The sequence below is a fragment of the Cebidichthys violaceus genome, unplaced genomic scaffold, assembly GCF_023349555.1.
Source record: "Cebidichthys violaceus isolate CVI_PGR_0920_01 unplaced genomic scaffold, fCebVio1.0.p SCAF_42, whole genome shotgun sequence".
In the NCBI taxonomy this organism is placed as follows: Eukaryota; Metazoa; Chordata; class Actinopteri; order Perciformes; family Stichaeidae; genus Cebidichthys; species Cebidichthys violaceus.
In genome coordinates this window covers 1,047,678-1,075,284 of record NW_027176617.1, presented here as the reverse complement: position 1 = coordinate 1,075,284, position 27,607 = coordinate 1,047,678, and the positions used below count along the sequence as shown (strand labels likewise).

The 27,607-nt window shown below is 39.6% G+C and overlaps 3 protein-coding genes across 5 annotated transcripts; all 3 read right to left on the bottom strand.

Moving 5' to 3' along the window:
* Positions 1-182: 182 nt before the first annotated feature.
* On the bottom strand, positions 183-12,180 carry grinaa (glutamate receptor, ionotropic, N-methyl D-aspartate-associated protein 1a (glutamate binding)). The gene is made up of 7 exons (XM_068728577.1): positions 12,013-12,180; positions 6,285-6,624; positions 5,682-5,797; positions 5,340-5,540; positions 4,973-5,101; positions 4,095-4,238; positions 183-1,986 (listed from the first exon to the last, which is right to left on the bottom strand). The coding sequence occupies exons 2-7, from the start codon at positions 6,586-6,588 to the stop codon at positions 1,837-1,839; spliced, it is 1,044 nt and encodes a 347-aa protein (XP_068584678.1). The 5' UTR covers positions 6,589-6,624; positions 12,013-12,180; the 3' UTR covers positions 183-1,836.
* A 948-nt stretch (positions 12,181-13,128) lies between these two features.
* mapk15 (mitogen-activated protein kinase 15) lies at positions 13,129-22,114 on the bottom strand. Of its 3 annotated transcripts, none has more exons than XM_068728627.1 (15): positions 21,964-22,114; positions 21,592-21,748; positions 19,751-19,849; positions 19,449-19,478; positions 18,471-18,561; positions 17,871-18,001; positions 17,043-17,206; positions 16,709-16,848; positions 16,541-16,598; positions 15,675-15,812; positions 15,337-15,442; positions 14,886-15,204; positions 14,232-14,362; positions 13,906-14,058; positions 13,129-13,737 (listed from the first exon to the last, which is right to left on the bottom strand). In XM_068728627.1, the coding sequence occupies exons 2-15, from the start codon at positions 21,673-21,675 to the stop codon at positions 13,543-13,545; spliced, it is 1,839 nt and encodes a 612-aa protein (XP_068584728.1). In that variant the 5' UTR covers positions 21,676-21,748; positions 21,964-22,114; the 3' UTR covers positions 13,129-13,542. The 3 variants fall into 3 exon arrangements, with proteins under 3 accessions (XP_068584728.1, XP_068584729.1, XP_068584730.1); XM_068728628.1 differs by having other exon boundaries at positions 21,592-21,730; XM_068728629.1 differs by having other exon boundaries at positions 22,040-22,102.
* Positions 22,115-22,985: 871 nt separating this feature from the next.
* On the bottom strand, positions 22,986-27,574 carry vps28 (VPS28 subunit of ESCRT-I). Its single transcript, XM_068728648.1, has 10 exons — positions 27,532-27,574; positions 26,537-26,595; positions 26,383-26,411; positions 26,167-26,204; positions 25,964-26,053; positions 25,750-25,855; positions 25,520-25,621; positions 25,074-25,127; positions 24,903-24,994; positions 22,986-24,117 (listed from the first exon to the last, which is right to left on the bottom strand). The coding sequence occupies exons 2-10, from the start codon at positions 26,574-26,576 to the stop codon at positions 23,997-23,999; spliced, it is 672 nt and encodes a 223-aa protein (XP_068584749.1). The 5' UTR covers positions 26,577-26,595; positions 27,532-27,574; the 3' UTR covers positions 22,986-23,996.
* Between the last annotated feature and the right edge of the window lie 33 nt (positions 27,575-27,607).

The following is a 27,607-nucleotide window of genomic DNA, read 5'->3' as shown; positions in this document are numbered from 1 at the left end:
GGCAAAATGTTAACTTAAAGTATATCTTTAGGATTTGTACTGCAGCTTCTTCTATGATCAGCTGAATGGACTGATAATTTTGGCCATGCTGATTTATTGGTCAGTATTTAAAATCAAGAATTTGACCAGAAAAATCCTTTGAGAGTGGCTCAGGTAAATGACCACACACACAATTCAACACCTTTCCATTGTATCAGTTTTAATGAAAAGCAAACAGCAGTGTAGAGGAGTGTGGTTCCACTTTGATTTAATGCAAATATACAATGCAAACAGACCTACAAAGCCCCAAAATTACTTTACCTATACACATCAAACCACTAAGGAGTTCTATGTACACTTACACATCAGTTAGATACAAACACAAGAGTTAAAAAAAAAAGGTTTAACAGGGCCGCCAAATAACACTGTGTCTCTCCAAAACAGGAATACCTGTATAGTGTGCATTGTCAGCACATGCAAATGAGAGGAGAGGGCCATGCAAGAGGTGAAAAATCAAAACAAAAGTTACAAAATAAAAAATGTTCATGTTAAATATATCCCTCAAGTTGTGTGTGTGTGTGTGTGTGTGTGTGTGTGTGTGTGTGTGTGTGTGTTTACGTGCAGTGAGCATTTTGGCTTCCAGTGCATGTTGATTCCTTTAGCTTGTGAGTATAACCAGAATATGATGGTTTCACAATCACTTCAAGTAACAAAGTCCTTGTACATTTCCAAACAACAGCAGAATCAGGTGTCTTCAACACCACCTTAAAAGCAACCCTGTTATCTACATCAAGCTCAATAAATTGATACTGTAAGTTATAAGTCCGTCATCCATCTACTTTAAGTTCTGAAATTTGGATCAGCTTGGTATGGGAAGTGGGCAGAAATCCCAATACTTCAACTTTAGTTCACATTGTTTGTGATGAGAAAAAACTAAAACATATACAGCACTAAATTTTCACTTCACGTTACTGACCAGATGAGAGCAAATTAGTGAGGACAGTAAAGAAAAAATAAAAGTAAGGGAACATCTCAGTTCGAAATCATAAAAATAATTTAAAAACATGAAAAGACATTCCGTAACAATATATCATTTATGTTCATGTTCGTCACATCCAACATCGATTTTCCTTCTTTTGCCATTAAAAGATTTCAATTACTGTACTGGGTACGTGTCAGCGCACAATTTCCCAAAAAGCAACACATCTGGGGTGGGAGGGGGCAAGGTATCATACACAGTTATACACTTAACTATTTACAGCTGTGACAGGCTAGAGAGAGGGATTCCTCCGGTAGCTCTAAAGAACCATAACACATCTTTAGTTGTGTGTCCAATGTTGCCATGCAGAGTTACTTTACACCAGCGGGCTCAAAAGGAGAGATACATTTGGGAAAACAGACTGAAAGAGGAGGGTATTTTCTTTACAGGCAAAGCTGGTTTGCATCAATATTAGGCGCTTTGGATACCTTCCCCGCTCTTTTTCTCTTTAATCTCTGCAGCAAGGCAAAGCTGAGTGCCACGCATTCACAGGATAACATTGTTTTACAACGTATGTAAACTGGAAGTTGAGGGGGAAAGTTAATGCAGCCATAATGTAGCCATCTGTGTTAGTAGAAGCACAGTTACAGTAAGCGCAGTGGTCAAATCGAGGAAAAGACGAGATTTGTGTTAAATAAATGGTGTCCCTCTCAGTTGGATTTTATGACAGGCTGCACCTGTTCCACAGCACAACTGCCTGTTTAAAAAAAAAGTGTACGTGTGATAGGAGAGGCAACGAAGAGGACCGTGGGAAAAAGTTAAAAGGAGTTAGAGAACATGTTAGCAACATTTCACAATAAAGGGAGGAATTCTCTGTCTCATTCACGGGAGCGTCCAACAATAGCCAGGATGTAGAGGAAAATGTTGATGATGTCGGTGTAGAGGTTGAGGGCAGCAAAAATGTACTCCTCTGGACTCAGAGCCAGCTTCTTGTTGCCCAGCAGAAGCTGAGTGTCTACAGCCAAAAACTGCAGAGAGGAAACAAGGAGGGCATTAGTCATTTCAAGAGATTTACTACACTCAGGATCTAAAATGAATGACACACTAATTTATTTTAATCAGCTATTGTTTCAGATGTATCAACTATATCCAAATACTGTCATAAACTAAAATACCAGAATATACAGTCAACACAGACATGTCACAAACACATGTACACACATTCATATACTGTGTACATGATATACATTTGGTCAATCAAAGATGTTTAGAAAACATGTATGTATAGATTACTATAAGTGAATGTTGTGTTTCTGATGTTAACAGTGCGTTCTGCGCAAAACAAAAGACAAATGATTGGCACCGCTGAGCGGCCAACACCCAGAGCAATAAAATCCTTCCTCGCAATATTATAAACCACTTTGCAATACTTTGGCGCCTGATTAACCTTCAGTCTCGTGGATCTATCGATTTACTGGATCGTATTTCATCATCTCACCATCTCACAGGTTCACAGGTCACTCACACCAATGTTTAATGTGCATACAGACTTTGAGACAACATGGGTGTCACACAGGATCGTGTTGGTAACACCATATGGATCAATATCAATTATTCTGCTTCAAGAGTTGCTCTTTACACATCAAATTGTCTGATTGAATTCTATTCTTCGTAGAATTGTCTACTTCTTCTGTCGCCCCAAAACACATATTTTATCCTCTGAATAGTGAAATATTCATACTGTTTTAACAACTGTTTTGGTGATATATTCAGATCCTGATAACAAAGTCAGCGTCCCACGTTCCTCTTGCTAAGCAGACATCTTTTCCTGCCCAGTTTGTGCTCTTAAACATTCTGCAGATATAATTATCCCTTATTGAGCAGAATAAAGTGAAAAAGCGCCCAAAATGCCCAAAGCGAGAGCTGTGTCCGAGTTCTCGGTAGTAAGTCGGACTCATTTCCGGTGAGAGTTGGCCTCCGCCAGGGCTGCGCTTTGTCACCAATCCTGTTTGTGGTATTCATGGACAGGATATCGAGGCGTAGTCGTGGGGAGGAGTGTTTACAGTTTGGTGGGCTGAGGATTGCATCGCTGCTTTTTGCAGATAATGTGGTCCTGATGTCTTCATCGGGCTGTGACCTCCAGCACTCACTGGATCGGTTCGCAGCCGAGTGTGAAGCGGTTGGGATGAGGATCAGCACCTCTAAATCTGAGGCCATGGTTCTCAGCAGGAAACCGGTGGTTTGCCCACTCCGGGTAGGGAATGAGTCCTTACCCCAAGTGAAGGAGTTCAAGTACCTCGGGGTCTTGTTCGCGAGTGAGGGAACAATGGAACGTGAGATTGGCCGGAGAATCGGAGCAGCTGGGGCGGTATTGCAGTCGCTTTACCGCACCGTTGTGACGAAAAGAGAGCTGAGCCGCAAGGCAAAGCTCTCTATCTACCGGGCAATCTTCGTTCCTACCCTCACCTATGGTCATGTGGACTGGGTCATGACCGAAAGAATTAGATTGCGGGTACAAGCGGTCGAAATGGGTTTCCTCAGGAGGGTGGCTGGCATCTCCCTTAGAGATAGGGTGAGAAGTTCGGTCATCCGTGAGGGACTCGGAGTAGAGCCGCTGCTTCTTTGCGTGGAAAGGAGCCAGTTGAGGTGGTTTGGGCATCTGGTGAGGATGCCACCTGGGCGCCTCCCTAGGGAGGTGTTCCAGGCACGACCAGCTGGGAGGAGACCCCGAGGGAGGCCCAGGAGCAGGTGGAGGGACTATATCTCCAAACTGGCCTGGGAGCGCCTCGGGATCCCCCAGTCAGAGCTGGCTGATGTGGCCCGGGAAAGGGAAGTTTGGGGTCCCCTGCTGGAGCTGTTGCCCCCGCAACCCAATCCCGGATAAGCGGACGAAGATGAATGAATGAATGAATGAATGAATGAATGGAAGGTGGGAAATCGTATCTGTATCCAGACCGCCTGATGCCATTACCTCACAAATATCAAATTACACAACTGGAGAATTTACCTTTGATGAATTGAACAGCCCTTGCTCAAGTAATGACATCCAAGTGATCAAAATAGCGGCAAGAACTAAATACAACCAACACGGTTTGATGTCATTTTTTTAGGAACACAATGTGAGTGTGAAACGTACGCAGGTGAAGAGCAGAGCCCCCAGTGAGGCATAGACGATGTGCAGGATCCTGTGGCGGATGAAGATGCAGAGGAAGGAGAAGAGCAGCAGCACGATCAGGCAAACAAACAGCACGCCCCGGCAGGAAGTGAAGTCATACTTGCTCTGTGGAGACAAGATGGTGGAAAATATGAGCCGAGATAAGACATGAGAATCACATCTTTAAAGACTTAAAGGAATGTATTCATTCATAAGACTCCCAAAGCTAGTCGTTTATAAAGGGATTTTACCAGTTTTCATTGAAAGTCTGTCATTGTAAATCACTAAAGAAAATTGATAATTTAATAAAATAATTTAGTTTTAAAATGGTCTGGAAACATAAGGCATACCGTGTGAAAGCCCCCACATCAGCCCTTTCAACGGCTTTACTCTACATGATATATAAATAAAGTTGCTACTGTAAATAACACATGCTCAGTATATTTAGGATAAATAGACAAACTCCAGAGGGTTTAACAAGCAGCTATAATATATGTATATATATATATATATATATATATATATATATATATATATATATATACATACATATATACACTGTATGTATGTATGTATGTATATATATGTATATATATATATATATATATACATATATACACTGTATGTATGTATGTATGTATGTATGTATGTATGTATGTATGTATATATATATATATATATATATATATATATATATATATATATATATATATATATATATATATATATATATATATATAAAAAGACAGCAATAATTCTGTGTGCCTTCAGTGGGCCGTGTGTGAGATTGACTGATGTTTGTCTGTAGACATTTAAATGCACATATTCATATATTCAAACAGCTGTTTGTGTGTGCTGACCTGTAGTGAGAAGAGCACGACAGTGAAGCAGACCACTGCAGTGATGCCCACGGCCATGATGACGGTCTCTGTGTCGTAGAAGCTGGCAATCATGCCCACCATGTAGGAGAGACTCAGGGTCAGGATGGACTGCAAGACACAGAAAACACATGTTTTAATCAGCATCACTTATGACACAATTTACATGTCGTAGATTCAGGTAATGATGGAAAGATGGACCATACGCCTGTCTCAAAAAACAACACACACATCTATATGGTCTTTAGTTTAGATGTTTAGAATGCATGTTTGATGCGGCTCTAAACTGACTTTTACAATGGCTAATCCATACTTTTTTTTGTGATTTAGTATTAGAGTGAGTTCTTACTAGTGCAACCAAGTTCCAGGGGTGCTTGCGGCGGAACTCTCCACAACAGCTGAGGACGATCAGAGACACAAAGAAGACGGCGTAGGACACGTAGTACGTCCATGGATTGCGCCGCACAAAGTACTTGGCCTCGTCGACAAAGGTGAAGACGGCAACGAACGAGAAAGTGACCAGCAGCTGCACTGTGAGGACCATGAAGACCTGGTGGGAGGGAGGATAGATGGGGAGATGAAACAATTATGTTTTGGTTGTTTTTCTATATTAATATAAGTTATATTTTATGCTATATTTCCCCTCCTTTATCAGACCCATTTAATCTGTTTGACATGGTAAAGAACCTACTTTTCTGATGAAGGCTTGTCTGATGGTCTTGTCCTCAAAGCCGGAGTCGGTGAACTCCTCGTTGTCGTAGTAAGATGGAGGCCCGTCTCCATGATAACCAGGACTGTCGGTAGGAGCTGGTGAAAGACAAAAAACAGGACAACGGTTTGTTTTTGTTTTGTTGTCAGTCTTTCACATCATTTCCAAAGGCTTGCGCAGCAAAGCGTTCAATCTGGCTGAACTTTGGCGCAGTATGCACTGACATTACTCAACTGGCAAAAAAGCCAGGCCGAACAAATGGACACGTGTCTGTGGTGTTTTCAGCACACTCTGATTGTAGTATTGATCTCATTTGATTGCCCAGTTGTCTGTGTTGAGCCTGAACTAAACTAGAGCAAGAGGTGTTCTTGTCGATCTGGATAACGTGTACAGTTCTTCTCGCATTCACAGGCCTTTGATGTGTAAATGACATGATGTGCTTGCTGTCAGAGAGGCACTTTTTGGTTCTATAATGTTTTTTCCCCTCCGAGTTACATTAAAGTATCTAATAACAAAGAATAAGGTGGCCTAGAAAGGGAAAAAGTCTGTTCATAAATGCCTCACATCTTTGGTTTAACCACTCACCCGTTGGGTCACCGGGAAAGCCTGGCTGTACGTGTCCTTGCTGATAAGGCCCCTGAGGGTAGGGCCCCTGTGGGTAGGGCATCTGAGGGTAAGGCATCTGAGGGTAGGGACCAGGGGCGAAGCCGGGGCCGGCCTGGGGGAAGCCTGGCTGTCCGTAGCCGGTGGCTGGAGGGTACGGACCCCCTGGGGCTTGGCTGTAGTTGGGAGGGGGCATGCCGAAACCTGGCTGAGGGGGTCCATAGACGCTGTTGTGAAGTGGGTTGTTCTCACCCATAACAGGGTATCCACTTTTGTCCTGGGACATGATGTGGGTGATGGCTCACTCTGCTGCTAGAACAATCTATGAGATGAAGAGGAGGAAAATTAGGATTAAATGTCTGTATCCAGCACAAACATACATTAAACAGGTAAGAAGATTTAAATCAAAATCGTATGTTTGCAGTATGAATATTTATACAATGTCAACATCTTTCTACACATCAAAAGTCTCAGAGGTAAGCAGAGAAAAAGTAATAATGGTTCAGTATCAAGGCCAAACTGGCAAAGACACAAGCCCTGCAATCCCTGATTAAAAAGTGACTGGCAATCAAACAATGTTGCAGCAAGAGAGGACAGAGTAGTGAGGAGAGCTATAGCACAATCCAGCTGTTTTACCTTCCTTTTTCTGGGTTGATTTGTTTCTGCTAAAATATGCATTTTATTCACTCTACAGATACAAATCAAATGCGATTGGTCTTCACATGGTCATTGATGCTGAAACTTCCAAGGGTCTTTGAGAGAGAAAACTAGGCTGTGAGGGATCAGGAGGAAAAGGCTGAACATAGAAAAAGAGATGAGCCACCAAAGGCCCTTTCAACGACAAAGACTGTTGCAACACCTGCAGTAGTGGAGAGAGCACCGGTCCGCCAAGAGCCCGGGGTTACAGGGGATGAAGTCAAGGCCTTGAAATGGATCAGGGAGATCTGCCATCGCAGTATCAAAAGGGAAGAATACAACTAAAGAGGACATTTTAAAAACTAATGGCAAGTTAATTTTATATTACTCATCATTGTTTTGGTCTTATCAATTGTCCAAAATTTAAATACATTCAGTTAGCTGATAATTTACCTTTTTGCTTAAAAAGTGACTTTGACAATTGATAAAATTAATCAGAGTTGCTGATTCATTTTCTTCCAATTAATTTTAGATTGATCAACTAATCGTTTTTACTCTAATGTCAATGTTACCCAGCCAGGGTGGGGTGTGATGCTGTTGGTGGTGGCAAAAATGTATCAACCCCTGAACTGTGTTTTTATGCAACTTGTACAGAATTTCATGGAAGAAGTCATTTTGAAAGGATTTTGTCACTGTGACATGTCATTGTGAAACTTCCGAAATAACAAGGCTTAACCAGAGGTTACAGCTGTGAGTGAACCTGCTCTCAGTGGAAACTTGAACCAGTAATTACAGTCTTCATTCATAATTACATAAAACTGTCAATCCCACACACACTAACTATTGATTTAGCCAGCATAGAAAGTAAAGCAATGGATGATGCGAGAGTATCATGTATTATTAATCTGCTTTGCTTCAGGATGAGGCCTGACACATTGGCCATTACTGCAGTCATTCCCCTAATTGCTGACTTTAAAAGAAAAGCTTGAGTCTGCAGCGAACAGACTTCACAGTGGTGATAGGGCTCTGCTGTTTAAACTACAGCCACTGTATAGTACAGTTGTATAAACCATGCATACATAAGCAAATACATTCTCAGTCCTTCTTTAACACACACACACACACACACACACACACACACACACACACCATCATGTAAATACATGAGTACAAACATATTCGTTCAGTGGCAGATTAGAAAGTTAGAAATCCAGCGTTCTCACACTCCCTCTGTCTTTCTCCTCCCCTCTTTCTAGGCCACACAGTGAGCGTTACGCAACACTGCTCTATTTCTCCCTGGTAGACGCAGCCAGACTCTAGTGTGTGTCCTCATGATGTCTGTCTGTCCATCACTGGGACAGTGCAACGAGAGACTGCAGACAAACATGGCCGCTTCATACAGACAGTCTCCATTAAGATCATAACAGATTACAATCATCATCTGAGGAGCCAAATCCCTTCCGGCTTTCCGGACAACAATGGTTGTGTAAGGGGGGGGGGGGGCATATAGTACACACAAAGTACAGCAATTTTGTTGAATTACTTGAAAAAATGAATTTATCCATGATGGAAATGTTTGCACTGTAGTCAATATTGTTTTTATCATAAAGGATCACTCTCTTGACCTGAAATGACAAACATCCTGCTCAGTCATTCTGTAACACAACTGAGGTTTTGTTTGCTTGCATCACACAAAGACGGGACATCTGGCGTCTGAGCGAACACAGAGATGTAACTGAATAACCCATGAGTCCTTAACTGATCATGTGACACACATCGTCAAGGCATGTGATCCCTGCCTGTCCAATGTCCATGTAAAGCATTTAAGTTTGTAACTGTGGGCTCAAAGAGCTGGGATATCACATGTAAAAGAATCATACCGATGCAAGAAGCAACAAACTGTGCTCCATGTCTTTATCCATTAATATATTATTGTTTGGTCTATAAAATGTGAGAAAAACATATGCTCATCACGCTTTCCTTAAGCTCAAGGTGATGTCATCAAATTGCTTCTTTTTTTTTTCTCCAACCAACAGTGCAAAGCTCAAAGATATTACTTTATTATCACTTTCATCAGTTTATCATATCTTATCATCAACTTAATTAATCTAGTTACAACTTGTTACGTCCTTGTTACATCCTTGTTACATCCTCTGATACATGGAGCTGTAATCGTTTAAAAAGTACTTGATTTAATAGTCAAAAAGTGTAAATAAATAAATAAAGATAAAGTAAATGAATAAATAAATAACGCTGGTCTTTCCTGAAGAAAACAATGTCAAGGCTCTTCAGTAAAGCACATTAAAAGTCAGTGCCCTGTCTGCCAGCCACTCAACTCAAGCACACAAGATTGATTCAACAACCACAATAGTTTCACTTCCACGTCTGCGGTGAAAGTGAATATTGTCAATACAGTTTTTTGAGAAGGGGTGAATCAGTTTGAGGCACTGTTTGTGTCCAGCTTTACAAGCATTACGTGGGTGATTTCAAATCCTCTTAGGAGAGACGCTCCGACGCTAGATGGATAAGGACAGTGCCACTATCTGCTGATAGCTATCGCTAGGGGAATTAGGTTAGGGGGGGGGGGGGGGTAGAGGGGCCAGAGAGCCATGTTAACACAATCAGGCTAACACAATACCTCCACAAACCCACATACAACATCCTATGTGCACGCCAAAGCAACACCAGAAAACACAAAAAGCAGTGGGGCCTATACAGAGGTTTATGTGTTAACATCCGTGGCGCCTCAACACGTCAAATTAGAAGTTGTGATCTTTAATGGAGGATGACTTAGATAAAATGACTTATTTTAAAGATCAAGTGTACAACTTTTGATATGCAATACTTTATACCAACATGTAGAACTTCAGTGAGCGATATCTCACATGATGAGTTACTATTTCTGTGGTAAAAAAAAGTGTCATGCGGTTGTTTCAAACACTGTATCAACCACAAATGCAGCTGAATTTTAATCTAACTCCTCAAAGCACCATTAGGACCACCTGGTAGATAAATCCCCCACTGAGTTGCTGGCTGCCTATCTGCCAGCCGATGCAGCACTCTGGCAAGATTGTTGTCATTGTGACGCGCCGTGTCAGCAGCTCTTGCTACGTCAAACCTGCAGACACCTCACCTTGTGACAGACGGCTGCACTTTAGGTAGATGAGCACAGTAAATTATTATTTGTATTATAGTTTACGCAGTTGGCAATTGCAGGAAGTGGTGTTAGCAAGATAACTCAGCTTATCTTGTCTGGTCAATATAAACCAACTGATCCTTGAAAATCTAACTCTGACCAAACTTCACTGTATTTGTGTCATAAGGACAGCAATCTAATTATCTCCACATTGCATCATGCATGTCCTGGTAACAAGCTGTCAGGGAAGAACAGTGAGGCTGTTTCTAAGATAATAAACGTCATGTTTCGGTATAATACTTCAGCTTCAGTCAACACAGGACAGACAGACTGTAAATGGAGAACTTCAACCAATAACACAGTCAACCTACAAATACAAATCATTTAATATGGGGTCACAGGACAGTTTTTGGCTAATGGAGACAACCTATATTTGGAGATGTGTGGATTAATCATGGAGAAGGCCTGATGCTGAGATTGCAACAACACAAACATAGAATCAGGATATGGGTAATATTGTGGCATTAATATTTAAATTTATATAATATTGCATCTATTCCAAGCATGTCATTTATTGGTTTAGCCAAAAACAAACAGGTCTCATTATTTCAAAGAGCAGTTTCTCAATTGACTACAAAAAAATATTAGGGTTGCAACTAATGGTCATTGTCATAACTTAATTAGCACATTCTTCTTGATTAATCCATATATTGTTTGGTCTGTAAAATGTCATAACATTGTAAGAAGTGTCGATCACAGCCCAAGGTCTTTTACATGTCTTGTAATGTTTGACCAACAGTCCAAAATGTATTCAGTTACAATAATATAAATCAGAGAAAAGCAGCAAATCCTGACACTGAAGAAGCTGTAACTACTTAATAGTCCATTTTTATTTAAAATGACTTAAATAATTAATCTCTTATCAAAATAGTTGCCTTATTAACTAATCAGTTAATGGAGTCATTGTTTAGCCATAATACAATTTAATTTCATGACATGAAAGTTAAATATACCACTACTAGCTCTAGGTAAGTGAACGGACCTGCTACGTTGTTATCTTATTAATACAAATATTTTTTTGTAAAATTTACAATCCTGTTTAATTTCAGTATGAAGCATAAATGATTGTAATTAAAATAGATTATATCATTGATATCAAAGAAAAGCTAAGAACTGTATATGGCTGCAAATAATTGCTTTTATTATCGATTGACATACAAATCATTCATTAAACTAATTAATGGATTGTTTGGTCTTCTAAATGTCAGAATATAGTGAGAAATGTCTTGTCACTATATTGACTGTATTAAATGTCTCAATTTAATCTAAGAAATATTCATATTATTATGATCATAGAAATTAAGTTTACAAAGAAATAAAAGCGTGAAAAGCAGTAAATTCTCACATTTTGAGAAGCTGGAACCACTGAATGTTTGACATTTTTTAGCTTGATAAATTCTTAAAACAGCTAAAAAAAAAAAGCACCACATAACGTTATATTAATTATATGCAATGTATAGTGACTTAAAAACACACCAACATGCACCAGTCTGGATCAAAAAGGAATGACAAGATCGTTATTTAAAGGACCAGAAACATGAACCACAGAGCCTCGTTTTCACGGTGCACCTGCAGCGTTAGGCCTCACCAGACACACACTGCGACACCGAGAGCATCGGTTTGTTTTTTTTGTCAGCTCCTTTTTAAGCAAAATGTATCATCTTTGTGTCTCACTGCATCTACCTCGGTAGAAATGAACCGTTAACATCATCTGTTTGTGTTATTAATTCACCGCTTTCTGTTCTCGCTGACGTTACGACAGACAGGATGCTGAACGTTGCTATAAGCACAGCCTGCTAGCCGCACAAGCAGCATATTTATTTTAAAACATTAAAACACGCAACAAACGTCGTCCTACCAAACGTGTAACCCACGTACCTTTACTGTTTATTTCAGAGTGTCTGCCGACATTAGCTCTGCCTCCTCCTCCTCCTGGTCTCTAGACTCGGACTGAACAACTGAACCTCTGACGACAACACACAAACTCGTCACGTGGTGTGTGGGGAATCTCCGCGTGTTATACAAAGTGACACAATTTATCTGCGCTCCCGCAATAATGACGCAGTATTTTTCCTTTAGGGTCATATAAGAGAGAGAGAGAGAGAGAGAGAGAGAGAGAGAGAGAGAGAGAGAGAGAGAGAGAGAGAGAGAGAGAGATGTGCAGTTAAAATTCTGCACAGGCTTTACAAACAAAATACTGCGATCGAAGGATCTAGATCGTGGAGGGTCCTGCATGATGCATAACAACAGCACTGTAACAGCTGTAGTAACTGATTACTTTGCAAAAATACGATTAATAAATTATTATAGATTAAACAACATTGTTAATATAACCTTAACCAACTGCAACATTAAAGGGATGCTGACACACATAAATGCATCAATAACACAATTTCTGAAATTGGCCATTCTGCATAATGAGTACTTTTACTTGAGGTAATGTAATACTATTTTGATTCTAATACATTTGTACTTTTACTAAAGTCAAATTTGAATGCTGGACTTTTACTTGAAACAGAGTATTTCTACAATGTTGGAATACTACTTTTACTTATATAACAGATACAAAAAGAGTACTTCTTCCATCCCATTACTTATTACTGTACACTTCTACTGTCAATACTCAAGAGTTGACAATTCTGTCTGATATCGGGCAAGTACTTTGTACACCCTCTACATTTATCTGACAGCTGTAGTTACAACACTTTTCAGATTTCAATTTTAGATATAAAAACACATGATAAGCTTATAAATACAAGCACTGTTTAAGACCAAACCAGTGGTTTCCAGGCTTTTTGGCTTGTGACCTCTTACAAAAAGCAGTGTCTCCTTGAGGCCCCTCGATATGTCTCAGATGTCTTTGAGTTGTTAGCAGTTCCACCAAAGAGAGATTTTCCTCGAGACTTCTAGATGCCATTCATTTTAGATCATATAAATAAAAGTTTGAGGCCCAAAGAGGTCAAAGAACACAATATTTCAAGTAAAAAGCAAGGATCTGAGTATTTCCACCTCTGTTTATTATTAAACTTTATGGTGGTTTATTGCCACGTCCATCCATGTCTGTTAAACATTATAAACCAGGTTCAAGAAACACTCATGTCTTTCTTTCTGTACACATTGTAGGAACAAGTAGGCTTATTGCTGCTGCATTCACAAAAAAAACAATTAATTGTTGCATAATCAATTCAAACAACTATTTGCATATTTTACAATTATCGTGTGTCCATCGGAAACCAACAGACTTAATGGGCATAAACCATTTAGCCTGTAGCTCATTAGCTACATAGAGTAACATGAAAAATCATGTAATTTGACAAGTTCTCTTTCAGCTTGCCTCGTGTCTAACATCCTTGTGGAAGGCAAATCTTCTGTGAGTTTGTTTGGCCCCTTTGTTACCGCTGACAGCAGTTACTGGTTGTAAGGGCGGCTTCGAAGCAGATTGTCTAGATCAGTCTTGTTGATGGTACCATAGGCCTGGGAATAGCTGCCAAGTTTGGCTCGGGGGTCGCCTGCAGCTGCCACGTTGCTGTTACTCTGAAATACTTTCTTGCTGAACCGTGTCGGAGGGCGAGCCTCTCGAACCTGAGAGTTGGAGCGCTGGTTCTACATGGGAAAAAAAACAAAGTTAGACAAGCCACAACAGCCATTCCATCTCAGTAAAGTCCATGTCCATATATCTTTATTATGTATTGTCTCAAGCATGTTATTAGCCTGAAAATGCATCCTGGCATTGAGTTATATTGTACATGTCCTGAGATGTGGCATACTAACCAGGCGTGCCGATGTGACGCACAGCCCAGAGGACAGGGATGGCTCATCCTTGCGAACCAGCGGGTTGTTGTGGGTTTGGTTTAGGGTCAAGGAGAAGGAGCGGTTATGGGCCACGTTGGCTGAGCGACCACGCTGGAGAATCTGGTCCATGGACTAGTGAAGGTAGGGACAAGAGACAGTGCAGCTTACAGACCGAGCGACAGTATCATCATGAGCAGGAGAGAATGTAAGAAGGCAAAAATGTAGGATATAAAAACGAAACTAGATTACATCACAGCTAGAGAAAACAAAACTGAGCAGGAATTGGACTGAGGTCTGTTGCTTACTACATTAGTGTTGGCGCCCTCTGTGGGTGATGTTGTTGCACCTCCATTACTGGCCTGTCCCATTAGTGTCCTGCTGGCTGCAGTGGAGGGGTAGTAATGAGGAGGACCAGCTGGACTCCGAACAAAACCATCTGAATGAAAAAAAGAGTTGTTGTTCTCAACCTGAGAGAGTGTGGATATATACTGTATTGGAGGGCTGCATGTTGAATGCATGTATTGTTTAGTTTAGATTTGTAACGGCATGTAAATCAGGGCTGATACAAAACCTGAGTTGCTCTATTGATATCAAGGGGTGTAGAAATATACTGTTATTGACAATAAACACAATATTTAAAAAATAAATATTGATACCACCTTGATAATACACATATGATAATATTGTGTAAATAATCCAGTGCCTCTCAAAAAATGTTATATATACAATGACAGACTCTCTTTCCACCTCCCTACACACCTATTTTGAATGAATCATTGACCAGAAAAAGAGACAAAACACACAATAAACAAAGCTAAAGATAAATTTAACTGATAACATTATTTTTTTTTGTCTTCAAATTTTATCTCAGTCTTCTTTTTTTTCTCTGTGTTACAAACATATTTTGATCAGTACCAAAAAAGTATTGAATTTTGATACCCAATAAAAGTCAGACATACTTGGGGCATGTGTGATGGGGTTATATGTGAGTTTTCCCAAGCAAGGGCTAGATAACGGACTCGTCTTCTCTACAGCAGGAGGAGCTGACACATTCATAGTTCCAGGTTTAGTGACGCCTGTATGTGAAGGCTCGTGGTTTGTCTCTTCAGTATTTTCATGTTGTGTTTTCCCCTCATGGTCTTCGTCCTTATCCGCTGCCACTGCGCCCTTCTCTACTCCATCCTTCACCTTGGGCTTCTCAGTGCTACTCACACAGCCTCCATCTTTTGGCTGGATGAGCCTTAGCACCCCCTGATTAGTTCTCCTCTCCAGTATCATCTGCAGGTAAAGAGGACAATTAGGTCTAACCTGTGTGATCAAGTCAAAAACATATTATTTTTGCAATACACTGCTACGTAATATGATAAAGATTAAATTCAATATTGCCAACATTTATGACTTTTTTTTTACCTCATAAAGTTGGTTACGGTACTGAACCACAGATAGTTGTACATCATCATCCACTGTTAGCACTACATCATAGTTAAGAGCTGGCTCCTTGGCTGGATTATGAAACCTCCAGAGACAGAAAACACAAATATGGATAAATCATAGCACGTAGTGGTAATAAAGTGCTATCATTTATCAAATAGTGATCAATGCAGCAAAACATACAGGACATTTGTTTTACTGTTCACCTAAGCACACTAAAGAGAACAGAATAAAAACACATCTCTATAATCATATTGCTGTTAGGGAAACCACAGTTACTAATCAATTAATTCATTTGAATTCTTGATCAAAAATACCTGGCTACATATGGGTGTTGGAGGGCTTGCTCAGCAGCCAGCCGCTTGTCTGGGTTGAAAACTAGCAAACCTCTCAACAGGTCTAGAGCTTCAGGAGGCACAGAGGGCTGGAGAAGATCCTCCAAAGGCACCTGTGGTCTGGTGAAGGAAGGAAGGGAGATGTTTTAAAGGGTACTTCAGAGATTTAGCATTCCACTGCTGTAACAGAATAACATTGTACAGTTTTCTTTTTAAAATAGGTAAAAAGAATCGATGCAGCAGAACAAGAGATATTGTTTTTTTTATTCCATGAATTTGACTTCCTTGTCAAAACCTGCCACCTACACATATGCAGACAGGAGATTTGATTGAACATATCAGACCAAATTTGAGTTTTAGAGTTAAAGATACAAAAATGACAATACTTTTACTTTTAAAGTACAGACAGATATTTGCTGTTTACAAACCCTCCTATCCTGTGCAAAGATCAGATATATCGCAAGCATGATTGCTCATATCCAACATTTCAAAGTGGTCTTTTAAAGCTGTCATTACAGTTCATGATTTTGTTTTCATCTCCACAATAACTACTGCTCCTGCTCTCTGAGAATATACTGCAATCAGGCCCCCAACAGTCTTCCCAGTGGAAGGGAGGACATTTGTTATTATCACTCACAAAACTAGCTCTATACCACCAGCAACTGTGCACACTCTGTATTTACATATTAACTAAGTAATCAATGTGAGCAGACTGAGTGAAATTCAACAGATGCATTGTTGGTTATTTATATTTACAAATAGGCTACACATATAAAAATAACCTCTTTCATTGTCAACATGTGCCATGTTCCGTAGGATTTTCACAACATAAAAGAAGATTTTCTTACTTCAGTAGCATTTTCTGAATGACAGAGGATCCATATTCAGACTTGATTGCGAGAATATCTGAAAGTGAAATCACATGTAATACTTATTAATAGTGATTAATGCAGCCCATTACAAAAAAGTAAAATGTAAGGGGTATAAATTAATTGCATGTGGAGTTCTTTGATTACCTTCTGGGCTGGGGTGTGGTATGGTGCTCATGATCTTCTCTATTTGGTTGATGGTGGATGTCCCGGGGAACAGGGCTTTTCCCAGCAGCATCTCTCCAAGGATACAGCCGAGGCTCCACATGTCCACACCTTTAGTGTACCTTTGGACAAGATGTACTCCTCTTACAGTCTGCAACACTCATAACTTACTTTCCACAGAAACATTTTGTCCCTTGAATTAAAATGTTTTAATGTCACCTTCTTCAACATTGTTAAATTAACTGCTGTGACAAAAAAGAACAACAAGAAGATGTGGCACAGATACTGACTAACAGATGCATATCCCAGTTGATACCTCGTGGATCCCAGCAGGATCTCAGGAGCTCGGTACCACCGCGTCGCCACGTACTCCGTCAGTGCTGGATTCCCACTGTCCTCTTGGATCTGATTGAGGGATCTGGCCAAGCCGAAATCACACAGCTTGACTACACAGTCAGTGTCCAGCAGCACATTGGATGGCTGTGGGAAACACAGATGAGAGAAACACTCTTCACAGGGACAATAATAGTTTGGTTTTCACAGAGAGGTCAAATCGAGCACCTCGACCAAGGTATGAAAACAGAAATCTCCCGAGGAGTGAAAAGAGGTGGAATAGGAGAGACGGAGGGATGAAATTCTAGTCTCTAGGATCAGAGGCCGCTTTGTTTAAACATGTCAGCAGATTTCCTGTAGACCTCTGCAGGTGTTAGTCAATGTGATTACATGAAAACAGTATTTTCTACATAGTTGCTTAGATTTACATTAGAGCTGAAATAATTAACAGTTTGCTGGATTTTATATCAGCATAAGACAGAAAAGCTTTAGGTTTTTCTGTTTGGAACAAAACAAGCAATTTTAGGAGCTCAACTTGGGTTCTAGGAAATTGTGACTTGCACTACTTTTCACTATATTTTCAGACATCAAAAACCAAACAATGACTTTATCAATTGAGAAAGTAAGAAGCAACCACAAACAAAGATAAAGGACATCATGTGATACCGTGAGGGTACAAGTACAATGCCGGTATTTAAGTTGGATTTCTTTAAATAGAAATAAGGACTCATTTTTTAACTGTGATATGTTTAAGGTTTCCAAAAAATATACTTTGAATACTAATGGATTAATGGACTAATGCCTATCATACCTTTTGGTCCCTGTGGATAACATTTCCTGAATGCAGGTATTTGATGGCTTTGAGGAGCTGGTACATCACATAACGTTTGTGGATGTCCTTCAGTAGGGTGCCTTTCTTTATCACTGCATGCAGGTCGGTATCTGGTACAAAGTACAAAAAATGTTTTTATGAGAATGTGACCGTTACACTAACATCTACCAATGATTGAATCGTAAATCTTCAGCAGTTATTTGTGATTTTGGCATAGAGCTGCTGAACACGTAATCCTCCATAATTTCACAATGATTTTAACCAAGTCCTGAAACTAAAAATTCCTGAGATAAACAGTGGAGGTCTGTGCTGGATGCTGGTGTACAGTCATGGATTAGACTGCAGAGAGGGGGAGGCCAATCTGTGGACTCAGCAGTAAAGACAGTGCAGCCAGCCAAAGGAAGCAGAAACCCTCATACTCATACACACACACACACACACACACACACACTTACAGCCTTTTCAGTGCCAAGTTAAACTGCTAAGAACCACTGCAGCCTGACTCTTCACCATGCTGATGTGTCATAGCTGGTTAAAGATTATTGTTTGAAGCTATGTTTGTGTACAAAAAACACTCACCCATATATTCAAAGATGAGGTATATGTCTTTGTCATTTTGAGCTCTGACGACATCTAGAAGTCGGACGATGTTGGGATGATCGCCAAACTCCTGAACACAGAATTTAGATTTTTAGTAACAGAAACCACACACATAGAAAGCCAGGGCTCTGGCTACATTTGTTTGACCCATAATAACTGGCATAATAAATAATAATAAAGATAAAGTATTAACAGAGGTTTTATAATGGTCACTATAAACCCCATTACTATGACACTGGAATTTCACTGGAAGATGACAACAGCTGATCAGCAGGCAGAAGTACAGTCTAAGGTCACATGAATGTAGGTCAGCGGATTACGAATTAAACAGGAATATGTTGATATAAAGCCATGTTAGACAGGTACATTGTTGCATTGTCAATCTCCTTCAGGATAATAATAAAGTTGGAGTTTGTAAGTGTCCATTTTTTAACACGCTGTACCAGCAGTGTCGTTGCTCAATGGTTTTCACACAGTTAACTGAACAGCTGCAAAATCGGTTTAAAAACTTTTCCAGCATGTTGATAAAGCAATGAACTGTGACGAAACAGTCACGGAAAAATAAACACTGTATGCCAGAGAAGGAGGGGCATGGTACAACTACTGTATCAGTGGAGCAGACTTTTAATAACGCAGCTATTTACCTGTAAAAGTGTTTATAAAAAGGAGTATAAAGGGAATTTCCATTTTGTTGTGGAGGGCATGTTTTTGCAGAATTGGTGTTGGAGCTCATTCACTGACGAAGGAGTAAGGAGCAGTAATCTCAGACACAACAATCACTGTTTGTCATGAAGTGTCCCCAATATATTGTACATTATGAAAGAGACTGGACAAAGACAGATATTATGGAAACCAAATGTCGAGATGTGGGGCTGACATTATTAACCTTACAGTCTTTTGGATTTGAATTAAAGACAGTCAGTTGACATTTGCTTCAAACACAACTATTATTGTTACCTGGAGGAACATGATTTCCCTGAATGTCCGCTGCAAAAGGAAAGAAATTACAATTAGGATATGAAATCTGCAAGGGACACACAACCATAAACTAGGCACACACAAGCCTCTTGTTCTGTTTAATCATTAGCCAAACTCGTCTTTCTATTGAAACAGGCAAGGGAGCAAATTTGGGAAACACTGCGGGACAATTATCAGAAAAAGGAAAATATTTGCTACACAAAATGATTTGAATAAAGTTAACAGGTTACAACAATGACTTTACTTCATTGTCACTTATAGCAGACACATCAAGCACACACCTGAGCATCTGTCCTGTTCCTGAAGGCATCAAAGATCTTCTTCACAGCCACAATCTCGCCTGTCTGTCTGTCAACTGCTTTCCATACGATGCCATAGGCCTGAGAGAGATACAACATTACATTACATTACATTACAGTCATTTAGCAGACGCTTTTATCCAAAGCAACTTACAATAAGTGCATTCAACATTGGTAATCAAAAGAACTACTAGTCACCAGAAGTCATAAGTACATTTCCTTTTCCAAACAAGCATCTAAGAGCATGAAGCAGAGCATAACTCAGAGCCAAAGTACAGGGCAGAACCAAGAAAAACAGTTAGTGCTAGAAGTAATACGAATACAATAAGTGCAACAAGCTAGTATGAAAACAATAAGCGCTAAGTGGAAGGCTCAGGGTAGCACTTCCTGAAGAGGTGGGTTTTCAGCCTGCGCCAACATACTGGTCACCTCTTCTCCATGCAATAGGTGCCTTATATTCTGTGACACATTAATAGAATTTGACATGCAGGATGTCAACCAAGCACAAAAATATAGAAAACTAAATTGGGGGAACACTGGTGTCAGGGCTGTAGCAGGAATTTAGAAATACTGAGGTCATGCTTCAATGCAGCTGCTCCATCTCCAGATAATAGAGATCTGAAATTCAGCAAAATGTTCTAATAATTTTGAGTATTCTATTTCCCTATGTTGAATTAATATATATACTGTTATATCTTTTTCTGATCCATTTAACAGTTTAACAGTTGTAGGCCAAAGAAGTTACCTATATGGTTGTATTTTTCCTTGGCATAAGAAATGCCTGATCTAAGCACACCAAGATATTGGTATTTGCCTTTTAAAACATGTTATGTATAACTTTTAACTGCACTTCTGAGCACCATATTCCTATAGGAAAAGGTGACGACATGACCTCTGCACACAATACCACAATGGTAGCTAGCCCCAACGGGGAAGGGAGAGTCAGGGTGCTGATGAAGGCGGTAAAGTCAAGCATAACATAGGCAGCAGTGAGGCAGGGCATCAGAGCACACTGTTATTGTAGAGACACAAGGAGCAGCACTGTCACTGGGGGCAGTGGATCAGATTCAATCCCCAGCTCCAAAAGAAGAGATTGCATGGACATTTGCATCAGGAATTGGGTTTCAAAACAAAACAGTTTATTCAGAACAATTTAGCAATTTTTTGCAGCTGAAAAAGTATTTTATGACCCTCTAAAGCCAATTAACACAGTGCTGCTCATTATGGTTTGGCTCCCTAAAGCATCGCTGCATAGCATGCCTTCATCACAACAGTTAGCTGGCTGTGAAACATGAGTCACAGGCCCTCAGGTATGTCTAGTTAGCCAATATGACTGTCTACGTGGCAGTTACCACCTGGCCATCGCAAACAGAGCAACAATTTGTGAGTCTCTGTGGACAGTCCATGGAAAGAAACCATGCTGATTTTAGTCCTGTGGCAACCATACAGTGGAGAGAAAAACAAAGGGCTCTAAAGGGAACCAGTGTCCTCACACATCAGCTGATCTGCAAAGAAAGAGTTTGTCCTGCCAAAGTAAATAAAGCCCTTGCTTACAACACTGGTATTTAGGACCTTAAGTCTGGGAAATTTCAGGAATTTCTCTTAAGGCTTAAGTACAGAGGAGGCTTAAAAATGTGGTCAACATTAATGTACAGATCGAGAGAACATTTATGGAAAGAGGGTTGTTTGCCAAAACAGCATTGCAACTGTTTAGTAACTCACAAAACTCAGAAAAGTTATTATTGTGATTATATTGTATAGCCTAGGATAAATTAGCTTCCATTTCCATGAAATACAGTACATTTAGGACAAAGGTCACTCACCCCTTTTCCAAGTCTCTTCTTGATGTCATACTTCAGAGAAATGTGGTCCTCCACCTCAGACACGTTTGTTGATTTGTTGCTCATTTTTTGCTTCTTTTTTTTTTTTTTAAACAGCACGTTCCATACCCTTTGATTATGTCTGAAAGAGATCAGGGGTCTTGGATTTCCAGAAAACAGTAAAAAAAACAAAAAACGATTGAAATGAATTGTTGAGCCACGTCCGTCAGAGATGCAGCTTCTTTAAATGCAATGATACTTTCCACAACACACAGTAATACAATGCATGGATGCAAAAGACGAGTCTTTGTGTAGTTTTGAATCGTATATCTGGCAACACACACGCGACACTGTGTATAGCGGTAAGTAGCTTACTGTTCAATGTCCGTCGAGAAGCAGCTGTTTCGTTTTAAATCAATTTAGTGACTAAAATAAAATGCACTCTGTTCACCTGCAGTGTACAAAATCAGTTGTTTGTCAAGGTGATAGTTCAATTGCCACTGCGAGTTTGGAAACCCCCACACTGCTGCAGACGAGCCAGAGTTGTGACATTACTTGTCGTCCTGGTAACATAAATGCTGCTTCCTGGTTCTTAAAGGAGCCGCAGAAACAAACACTTCCTGCTTCACAAGTCATTGATGGACATCATGGCATTGACAAGGAGATAAGACGATGGGTGAGGCGCTGGGATTTCAAGACCTCCTCTGTAAATGTACACATTTTTTATTTCATGGCCTCCATCAAAATGTTCAAAATTATTTATGTTAATATTAAGGGTTAGGGTTAGGGTTAGAAAGTTCCTCGTTTCTGTTTGATGGATGTTGTATTGGTTTTAGTACTGCAGCAAACTGGGACCAGTCCTCACAAGCAAGTAGAAACAAAAAGGCAAAGTAACTTTTTCAGTGATCAACACTGGCTAACCCATTAATATCAACTTTAACTTCAGAGAGGAAACATGCTGCCTGACCACTTAAAGGAGCAACATGTCAGTTTCAGGGCAGATGGTGCCAATGTCACCGGCCTACACAACACACAATCATGTGGCCAGTTAGTATTCGGGCTAGGTATTGAACATTCTGTCTGCAAAAGAGTTAGTACTTTCTGAGTATCAAAAGTTAGAATTGAATCCTGGGTCCGATTAGTTGGATGTGTGGTCAACAGGGGCCCAACAGCTACTTTCTGCCCCGGGGCCACACAAGTAAATCTAGTCATGGATCATTAGGCTGCTGCTGTAGCAAATGAACAATTCACCTGGAAAAATAAACAATAACACAAATGCATACAAAGGGCAGTCAAAACAATAAGATTATGACCAAAATGAATAAAGAGGAATAACACAAACAACTCTGTGAAAGAACAAATTTGATCTTATTCACACACATAAATGACGTTGGAGGTAGATTTTTCATCTTTATTTCTAAAAAGTTACATGCTCAATTAAAAATCAAAAACTATTATTTACAATGATAAATCATAACTAATATGCTCCCTCTAATGATGTTCAAGGGTTGAAACATATTTAGCAAGAGGAGGGGGGGTGCTCACCTCGCTTTTACCCACTTCATGTGACCAAAGCCTCACTAAAGGAAAGATGGATTAGGTATGTTAACAGAAAACAGGGCTGGCAAATGTACACAAATAATTCCTTCCACCAAAGTTTCAATACAATTATTCATTTGAAGTGCAGTTTAATCTTAAAGTTCAAACAATTATTTCAGCTGAATTGATTTTCCATGAACTATGTCAGCTTCTTTTACTCTATCGACAAAAAACATTGCAGGATCCTGCTGTAAAAACGTGATAGAATAACTAAATGTTATACAGAGCAGAATTTGATAATCTGACCCCAAGTGGCAGGTAGTGAATACAATTAGGGTACAAAAAAGAAGGAACAAATATATTTATTTATCTTTAAAATAATACAAAGGCCTTGGCTGTTGCAACCTTTTCTTTGTCCAATATAATTGTATCAAGCCTCTTTGTTGTGCACTGCAAAACCCAAGTATAAAATTTGACTTTTTTGATATTACAGTACAAAGTTATAAGTAAACTGTTTTGTCCAGGGCAGAATAAACAGCCAATGTTAAAAGATTTATCACACAAGCTTATCTAGAAAAGAGGCCAATGGAGCGTCTCACATCACAGGGCGACCCTGCTGGGCAAAGCTGCGGGAGGCATGATGTACCAGACACAGTGGAGTATACAAGGCGGAGAAGTTTAAATAGTTAACATGAATAAAGAACATGTGAATCAAATGACAGGAAAGGATTGGGTCGATATGAGAAAACCTGTACAGATATAAATCCACTCCCTATCAATAACCAAAAGGGGAAAGTAGAGTGTTTTTTTAACAGAATAGATATTAGAGTCAGAATTTCAGACAGACAGTTCAATGTTGGACAAATGCTTCAGGAGGAGTGGAGGAAGCGGTTGAAGGCATTGTAGGCCGACTCAAGATCAAACAGCATCTGGCGCACCTGGTTATCGTCCAACTCGTCTGAGGCCGACATGCTGCTGAGGGTGGTCAACCTGGTGAGAAAAAAAGAAATGTTATGGCAAAACTGTTAAGATTCATCACAGACTGGCGTATATTTAGCACAACTGGGGATCAGTGTAGAAACTTAATGCAGTCAATGAACTTTTTGATTTTCATAATACAAAATATACTGATGGACTTTAGATCACCTGTAATACTATGGAGCAAAAAAAACACAGGTTACCATAATAAATTGGTTTATTGTCATATTGTAATATTATTACTATTGGAATTAGTAGGTATTAATTAGAAACTAATTAACCTATAGTCATATAATCCTACTATATTAGTGTCAACTTGCAGCCCCTAAGCCATGAATTCTGTATTTCTCGACTGCAAAGATGCTTTAACATATTAAATAGTACATGCTGCTGCATAACCCTCTCATAAGGAGATCAAATAATTTAACAAATTTATAGAAATGTCAACAGACTGCCAAGTATTAATCTCGGAGCCATCTCATGTTCAAAAACCCAATATAATTTAACAAGACTACCTCTCAATAAAGTTAGAATTATATATATAAAAAAAAAAAAAAGGTATCAGGATTGTTTAAGTTTGAGTGCAGACACATACAGATACGTACAGTTCTAAACCCAGCTTTTGCCTTATTATTATTATTATTATTATACCACAGCATCTACTTATAACAAATAGTCATCAGCGAAAGTACATTCATCTAGCAAAAACACTAAAGTAGCACTTAGCATCTTGCACTGAGCTGGCCTGAGGCTGAACAATAAAAACACTGTTAACTGGGCGGCCCAGTGTAACTCACCAGAGGCTGACTTTGTCCTTAGCCTCCGAATCTGGAGGCATGTTGCTCATTCTGTTCATGGTTTCCATCAACTCCCTCAGGTCTGGCTGGATCTGGACCAACAGAGAAGAATCAGTTAAGCAGTTGTTTTAAGTCTGTCTATTGTTTAAGTTTGACCCTTTTCTTATTAACCTCATCCATGGCCCTGATCTCCAGTCTCAGCTTGTCCATCACAGTGATGAAGAGCTGAAAGAAAGAGGGACAAACAATGAGACAGTGCTCACACAAACATTACGACTTCCTCAATCACCAACAAGAAATATGATATTATTGTTTTACAGTAAGCAACACAAGCAGGGCACACAGTCTTTGCCATAATCACACTGACCGCCTTTTTTTATTAGTTTGTCAGATTTTAAGAGCTAAAAGTTGGCAATGGATACAGCTGGCAACACCCATTCACTTTCTTCAATGACTGACCACAGGATGAGCCAAATCAAGTGAAACCACTTAGTGCTTTAATTGAACACTCTAAATCATTTCGTACAAAATTACGACCTTTTATTCAGGCAAACGCCGAAAACAAGTCTCCTGTTTGGTCTGACTGTTTAATGTGTTGGAGCAGAAAGGGGACGTACAGAAACTATATCTGCAATGCAGCGGTTGAGGTTCCCCTTGTCATCCTTGATTGTGATTGGTCGATCCTCCTTAATCCTTTCCATGGCTAGTGGGCAGTCGAGCTAGGAAGCAAAATGACAAGAGTGGCGTCCTTAACAAGGAAAACTAACTGGTAGAACAACTTAATGGCCCATTTGTGAACAAAGTCAAATGGGTCATAACATCATCTTTGCTCTAAATGAGAACTCACTCTGTATTTCCTGCAGAAGTCGTCGATGGAGCCCACATCGGAGCCCTGCACCTGTTTGAAAGCAGCCTTATACTGAACCAACAGCCTGGAACAGGAAGCGGTGTACCTGAAACAGACAACTCCTGCACATTAATTACAAATATACAATCAAAGTCAGAGGAGGAATTTGTGTTAGTCTTTTAAACAGAAAAAATCTAACTCAAGTCTAACTTACTCATTCGGTGTGACGCAGTCTTTGATATAAGCCTTCTCCAGGGCCTGAAGGGTCTTGACAACAGCAAACAACTCTGCCATGTTGTCATACCTTCAGAAAAAAGGGTGAATAATGAGGTATTACAACACTAACCACATCATGAATGCCTGGGTTCCTCTGTATTCATATAATTATAATTGGTAATATATATATCACACACTTACTTCTCTCGTTCTCTTGCATTCTTGTATAATTTCACCTCCTGAAAAGACATTTGTGTTGAAGGGCTTTCCAATAGCTAACAAGTACAATATCACATATTTCTGATTGAAATGACCAGATAATTGTAATTACATTACTGAATGTGTTTCTTTAGGTTTTATTACAAATCCTGTTTGCTAAGCCTTAATTTAAGCACAAAAAGCTTTTTCCATATTTACCTCATATAACTCGGGTTTATTGGCCGGAGCTGTGAAAAAAATAAAAACAATGACATGCTTTGTGTGACATTAACTATAATTTACAGTTGAAAGGACAGTAAAGAACAGTTTGGATACTTAATTTGTATACATTAGAGTTATTCAAAGGGCTTACCTCCTCCCACACCTCCTGTAACTGGTATCCCATGGAACATGATGCTGATATATCCAAACCTAAAAAAGATTTAAGTTACAATGTGTCTACTTACTGACTGATAGTTGTTACCAAGCAAAAGATACTCTTCTTTTTGGTATTATGGATGTGACACAGCAAGTATATAATAAGTGTGGCAATTGTTTAGGCCATAAGAGATGCATCAGGATTAAGTTGGCTTGTCACCTTGGCTGAAAATGTTCCTGTGTTCATGATATCTACGAAGATGAAAGTTCAATTAACGTTACCTCAGGTGAAAGACATACGGTATCACTAGACACAAGACTCTTCAGTCCTTTTCATTTCATCCTGGTTCGTCGTTACAACAACTATTCTCTGAGGCGCTGAGGTAACTTTAACTAGTTAAGTGCGACAAGGGCCCTTTTATATCTTCTTTCCTGACAACTGAGCCAATACACTGACGTAAACAGTACCTGGACTGTCGTATAACATCACATCAGAGTACATTGTAACGTTATATACACAAAACACTTTATACACGCAACAATTATTTGAATACGAAAGAACAAGAAAATAATGTAAGATATTTGTTAACGAAATTCAATACTTTTAGGCCTTTGCGTTATTTATAAATATGAAATGCAATGCTTTGAAAATGCTTAAGACCCTTCGGCTACCATGCTATAGAAGTTAAAAAAATTCAAAATCTTACAATGGAAACGATGAAGTTGCTGATTCACGGAGAATTAGACAAAACCCTTCAGCTGAAGAAAGCCTTTAATGGCTTGTTTTGCCGAACCAGCTAGCCCGAAGTTGCCTGTCGAGGCTAGCTCTTCAGCACTTCCTGTATGATTTATTATAACTGGTCCATACAGGTGGCTGTTTGTGAACACTAACTTTGTATTAGTGGCCATTATTGTGGTAACAGATGGAAAACCCGCAGAATGTTTCAAAATCATTGTTTAATAAACGAAATTAAAAGACGTTCTACTTACTCTTCGGGAAACAGCTGTGACGTCTATGTAAACACACCCTCCTGTGAGGACCCGTAGACGTCACAGTATTAGGTGT